Source organism: Danio rerio, chromosome 6 (assembly GCF_052040795.2).
Source record: "Danio rerio strain M-AB ecotype USA chromosome 6, GRCz13ab, whole genome shotgun sequence".
Classification (NCBI taxonomy): domain Eukaryota; kingdom Metazoa; phylum Chordata; class Actinopteri; order Cypriniformes; family Danionidae; genus Danio; species Danio rerio.
Genome location: NC_141026.1, coordinates 9,665,687 through 9,672,500, shown reverse-complemented (window position 1 = coordinate 9,672,500; position 6,814 = coordinate 9,665,687). Strand labels below are relative to the sequence as shown.

Below are 6,814 nucleotides of genomic sequence, written 5' to 3'. Positions count from 1 at the left end.
TTTAAATATTTCCTAGATTATGTTTAACAGAGCAAGGAAATTTTTACAGCATGTGCGAAACTATATTTTTTCTTCTGGAGAAATTCTTATGTGTTTTATTTTGGTTAGAATAAAAGCAGTTATTATTTTTTTTTAAACACCATTCCAGGGTCAAAACTATTAGCCACTTTAAGCTATATATTTTTTCGATGGTCTACGGAACAAATTTTTAGAATTTTAAATGAACAAAATTAAGAATTTTAAACGAATAAAATAGTCCTTTAGAACTGACCATTTTAAGGTAGAAATATATCTACATAACACTGGACTGTTAAAAAAGACTAATGATTAATAAGTTCCTTATTTCATGATTTAAATTTGGTTTTTATGGTTCAGAAATGCATTGAGACCTTAATCTGTGCTTTGTTGACTTTTGATGTTGACAATTTATGTGACTTTTATTGACATTTTAGTAGCTTGAAACAATATATTATGTAAAAAATAATATTAAGAAAGAATTACATCCATAATATAATGGAAAAGATACTGGTAATTTATTTTTACTATAATTTACAACACCAACTCAAACAAAATATCACTTTACATTATTAAAAATAATAAAACTCAAAATTATTAACTTTTCTACTTAAAAAAATGTGATTGGAGGACAATATCCCACAATGCAATTCAAAAGCATAAATAAATAAGAAAAAAAAAAAACATGAATTACAAACTATAGAAAACTGGCTATTCTTACTTTTGTACATACATGCTAATAACAGAAAGATCAGGAAATGTGTTATGTGTAATAATGAGGGCAGCTTGGTGGGAAGAAGAAGGTTATTGGTTTGAGTCTTGGCTAGGTCAGTTGGCATTTCTGTGTAGAGTTTGCATGTTCTCCTTGTGTTGGCATGGGTTTCCTCTGGGTGCTCCGGTTTCCCTCACAGTCCACAGACATGTGGTTCAGGTGAATTGGATGAACTAAATTGTCTGTATTGTATGAGTGTGAATGAATGTGAGAGTGTATATTACTAGTACTGGGTTGCAGCTGGAAGGACATTTGCTACATAAAACAAATTCCGGAATAGTTGGCGGTTCATTCCACTGTGGCGACCCCTGATGAAAATGAGGAACTAAGCTGAAGCAAAATTAATAAATACTATTAATGAAATGAAATGGTGGCCACATGAAGAACAAGGTTTAACTAAATAAACCGTTTTAAATATTAAATTAATTATCTAGTGATACTATCTAGCTTGTACGTCTATTTTTAGCTGCTGAGATATGAAAATCAAGATAAAATTACTAGTATCCAGAAAAAAAAAGTGTTATTGCGGTGGAGCAGGAGAAACATGGTTCGGAATTAAAGGAATAACACATTAAAGCCTGGCCGTCCCGTGGCCATCTCAAACGAAGATTTATATTTGTTCTGGGCGGGGAGTAATTGGTGGGGTGATTGATGGGAGGGCACAGAGCTATAAGCTGCTCCTCTCCATCATAACAAATTGATGAATGTCAGATTTTTCCCAAAGCTGCCGTCGAGCCCAGGGGCGGATAGAGAGAAACACTAGGAGCGAGAGAGAGCCGAGTACAGTCTAGTCATAGCGGCTGTGCCCTTGAACTTGAACGAGAGAGAGAGAAAGTAGGGTTATCTGGGGCTAATTTCGGTGTTCACCTCGAATGAAAGCACAAGAACTCCATTATTTACATTCTGAGAGGTACAGATGCGACTGGAGGGCAGATTTATAAGTGTTAAAAATGAGGAAAATGAGGTGACAGCCAAACTTTTATTCTGTTTTCCCTCGTCCTCTGCCTCTCTAATGTACACATTTGCCTCTATAGTTCTCTTCCTTTCACTCATTTTAAATTTCAGCTCAGTTTAAAATGCCCCCAATATGCTAGTTTAAAGGTTTCTTAATTATTTTTATATTATTATTAAACACATTTATTCAAGGTCAATAACACTTCCTTTTTTATATAATATACATTCCAAGAACTCTATCTGAAATGGTTTCTTCAAAAATCCAGTCTCTCTAAACCCCTTCTCTCTGAGAGTGTGCTCTGCTCTGATTGGTCAGATGACCCAAACTATTATTTTCTTACCTTCTCTAGTTTCTAATCAAAGTATATTTAATAAAGCATTAAGGAAAACTAAATAATAATAATAATAATAATAATCATCACAATAATTATTTGCTTAGCCCATAAGCAATTGTTTAGCTATTTTTAGGGAAAAACTGTTTTGAAATTTTATTAGTTTTTTCTGATAACAAGACTTTTTTTGCTACTTGATTAAATTTTTATATATATATATATATATATATATATATATATATATATATATATATATATATATATATATATATATATATATATTTGAACTGAGTAATAATAACTAAGTAATAATAACAATATTATTTTCTTTAAAAACAGGTTTATTTTGCTTAGCCCACTGACAATTTGCTATTTTTTGTTTTGACATTTTCACTTGTTTTGTTTCCAAAAACAAGACAATGTTTTTTGCTTCTTAATTAAATACTTACAATACATTTAAACTACAAAACAATACAGAACCTTCAAGTAAAAGGTCTGCAGTTTGGTCTAGCATTTAATCAGCAGGTGATGTAAACGAAAAAACAAAAAAAAGCAGAGTGTGCTTTGCTCTGATTGGTCGGATGGCCCAGTCTGTTGTTGTTGCACTGCAAAACTATTATTTTCTTACTAGCACAGTTTCAATTGTTTCTAGTCAAATTGTATTCAAAAACAATTATCAACAAAAACTAAATGATAATATCAATAATAATAATAATAATAATAATAATCAAATACTATTTTATTTTGCTTAGGCCACTGGCAAATTTTATTGACTTGTTCTGAAATGTTGATTTTTTTTTTTTTTTTTTTTGGAAAACAAGACAATTTTTGCTTCTTGATTAAACATTTTATATACTTGAACCAGAAACAATACAAAACCTTTTATGTAGCAACTTTTCCTTTTGGAGTGTGGTCTAGCACTTAAACAGCTCGTAACGTAAAAAGAAAAGTCAATTACCATATCTAAATTTCAGCTCTTCAACAGAGTGCTTGTATACATTGATTACAGCAATATAGAGAGTCCTCATCCTTTACAAGTGCAAGTAAAGTGGATTTGCTTTTGCACCACAGAAATCACTGTTTTCTCAACATTTCCACGACACAAACCAAACACTTTCAGGTCTCTGAACTTCAACTACAGTGTTTGAGGGTCAAAACAGACATTGCTCTGGCCATAGTTTGCCATTATGCAAATGTGTTGCAAAGTTTCTGCAGACTGGAATCACAAAGAACTTCTTTCAGGCAGTTCAGGATACGTTTCTTTCTTTATGGAGACAACAATAACCCCATTTATCCTTCACTTTTGATCTTTGAAACTTTACAGACCTTTTACATTCACACGTAACAGTATTGCGTACTACTCAAAAGGTCAATCTTTTAAGTCCTGGGAATGTTCTAGTTTACAGTACGTTAGTGTTCCATTAATGTCTTTTTTAGGGATAAGGGCAACCCCAAATGCTTTTTGGGATTTTAAAGGGAACCTATTATGCAATTATCACTTTTATAAATGGTTGAAGCACAGTTGTGTGGCAACAGTCTGTCAATAGAGCAAGTCTCCAATGGTAAAAATTAAAAATTTAGATTTTTTCACTTGTTATTTTCGAAAAAAATGTTATGTCAAAAATATTAGTAATTTATCTGATACAAATGAATAATTCAATTCACTGAATTCTTTTATCCTTAATGCAACGCAGAAGTTACATTCAGGAGGTGCCCAACAATTTTCATTTGCTGACTCAAGCTTTTATACGCAGCTGATATTAACAGGTGGAGTTTAGTGGAATTTGTCACTTGTCAATTTTTCTCTAGTCGTCCATTGGCCGCACCCATACATACATCCTCGTTTTCTATGTATTATAAAAAGCATAATGCTGCGTTCACACCAGACGCAGAAGAAGCGTCAAGTGCGAGTGATTCACATGTTAAGTCAATGCAAAGACGCAAACAGACATCCTGCGGCGTGATGCAAACGAATGTCATGAATTGCGCAAATGGCACAGTACAAATGGTGCGAATTGCGCGAATGGCACAGCACGAATGACGCAATACACGTGAATGGCGCAGCACGAATTGAGCGTTTTGTGTGTTTGCGTGCTTAACGTGAGTTTCATGCGAGTCGCTCAAGTTTGAAAATCTAAACTTCAGTGGACATTCGCGCCGTGTTAACCAATCAGGGGCTTGCTCTTGTCGGGGCAAGTTTATGACGCACAGCGCAGCGTGTTGTTGATGTCCTGAGAGAAAATCCACCCGCCTACACCGACAACAGTTCAACAAACTGGGCTCGGCTCAGTCAAAAGCGCCACTGAAAGCTTCCATCATCCAGGTTAAGTTTCTGGAGGAGTTTATGAGCTCACAAAGCTGGGTGTACCTCTGAAGAATCTAGTGGACTCAGACACGGCTACAAATGAATCTACGCTGTTTTTTCAGCTTTCATAAAACACATGAACACAGTTATTTTCTTAATAAAATCTATGTTAGCCATTTAGCAATGAAGCTACAGTCACCAGGCAGATAGTCCGGACGTGTTTATTGACGGGTCTGCATCTGTGCTTAAGTTATGAATTATAAGTTGAGAATGAAGCAGATTTGACACGCAAATGAAGCGAGTAAACTCAAATGTTCACGCGTCTATTTACGCGCGAATAGCACAATTTATCCACACGTTCCGTGTCTGGTGTAAACAGCATAAAACTTCTTAACTGCACATATTCTGTGTTCAGTTTCAACCCATCTCTGCTTACAGAAATTTTAGCTGCAGAGCTCAAGTTAATTTTAGACATTCAGGTCTTTGCATTTCTATCAGCTTCATCTAGTTCTGCAAAAATGCTTCATTAGTATGCAAAGCATATCCCACTCGAGAAGAAGTTTGGTTAATATCACCGTAAGCAGTACAAATACAATTGAAAAAATAAAAAGAGACAAAAATAATAAAAAACACATTCCTTTTTCCCAACACACACTTTATAAGATGACATTATCCCTTTGTACATGCCATTGGAGAAAGAAAGCTCCGCCCATTAGTGATGATCTCTCTATCATTAGCATAAACAGCCCTAAGTGAGAAGCAGCTGTCTGTCATTCGAGTTTTCACACTGTACCTGCCAAAGATAATGTCAGCGACTAAGAGGCATTATAATTTATATAAATGTAAATTAGGATGCGCAAATGAAACATATATATATATATATATATATATATATATATATATATATATATATATATATATATATATATATATTAGTAATTAAATAAGTAAGATAATATATATATATATATATATATATATATATATATATATATATATATATATACATATACACACACACATACATATATATATATATATATATATATATATATATATATATATATATATATATAATTTTTTTTTTGTTTTCAGTTTTTCACAGAGATAACTGTAGTCTGTTTTGAATCTGCCACTATGCTATTATGCAATATGTCAATGGTTTGTCTAAATAAGTCATTGGAAATGGGGGGATATGTAGATAGGGCAAGTCAGTGTCGACAATTATATTTCAAATCATTTTTAATACATTGTGACATGAATCCTTGATTAGACTTATGCGTTTTAGATGTGCGAATGACATTATATGATATTTGGTTTGTCAGTTGCATTCAGATTTGGTTCAAAAACCCAACTGAATCTGTTTGTATGAATGTGGCGCTTCTGTGACTGACCATCTGTTTTTCTGCTTCGTAGATGCTGGCTCCGGATCAGGGGATGATGGTGAGTGTTTTCAACTCATCTCTAATTAATACAGAGCATTAGAAATATGATCTCGAGTCTCACTTTGCCTGTTCAAATCCACACACACACACACACACACACACACAAACACACCCACGCACATAGATTCACATAGTGAGTTGGGATGACAGCAGCTTCTGTCCTTTTCTGATAGATGTGAATATGCCAGCGGTACTTATAAAGTGAATCTGAGATGAAGAATTTCACTCTAGAACAGAGCTAATAAAAAAAAAGATACAGGATGAGGCAATGGGAAGAAGGGGGAGAGAGAGAATCAGAAGAAAGAAGAACAGTGGATGATTGGCTGAGAATGAATGCGGATGAATGTGAAATAAGGAAATAGAGATGGTATCTGGAATGAAATACTTAATTGCATAGTAATATTAATGAAAAAGGCATTATTTTGCAATATCATTCTTTTTTTCTTTCTGTATTTTGTGTTGTTTTCTAGAGAAAAATATTAAACATTGTTACATTTATATAAGATATATATATATATATATATATATATATATATATATATATATATATATATATATAATTGAAGACAACGTGATCGAAGATTACAGGTTTTGTTTTCTGAAGAAAATGCATAAAATTTAAATGACTAAGAGCATTTTTTATTGTTTTAAGCATGAATCTGCCATTATGCTAATGCAAACATGTTTGTAGCTCTGCCTTCTTTTAAAAAGAGGGCTATGAGCAAAATCTCATTTGAATTTAAAGCGACAGTGACCAAAACTGAGCATTTTGGATCAAAGTCTATAAGGGACAGTTTCAAAGAGTTATAAAAAATTATCTGCGGGGTATTTTGAGTTGAAACTTCACATGCACACTCTAGAGACATCAGAGGCCTTTATTACATCTTCTAAAAAGGGACATAATAGGACCCCTTTAAATGCATTATTTATGCTTATATTGCAATTACAATAAATATTACAGCTGTCAACTTAATTTTAATTACACCAATTG

The 6,814-nt window shown here is 33.1% G+C and overlaps 2 protein-coding genes across 18 annotated transcripts in view; one reads left to right on the top strand and one right to left on the bottom strand.

The window, feature by feature from the left end:
- The window catches only part of LOC147843368 (uncharacterized), a 413,390-nt gene that overhangs the window by 305,973 nt on the left and 100,603 nt on the right, over positions 1-6,814 (bottom strand). The window lies entirely within an intron of this gene.
- Positions 1-6,814, top strand: part of tmeff2b (transmembrane protein with EGF-like and two follistatin-like domains 2b) — a 127,928-nt gene that overhangs the window by 78,996 nt on the left and 42,118 nt on the right. The window contains exon 4 of the mRNA XM_087256829.1: positions 5,795-5,821. Within this exon, the coding sequence (XP_087112955.1) occupies positions 5,795-5,821 (27 nt within the window). The remainder of the gene's footprint in view (positions 1-5,794; positions 5,822-6,814) is intronic.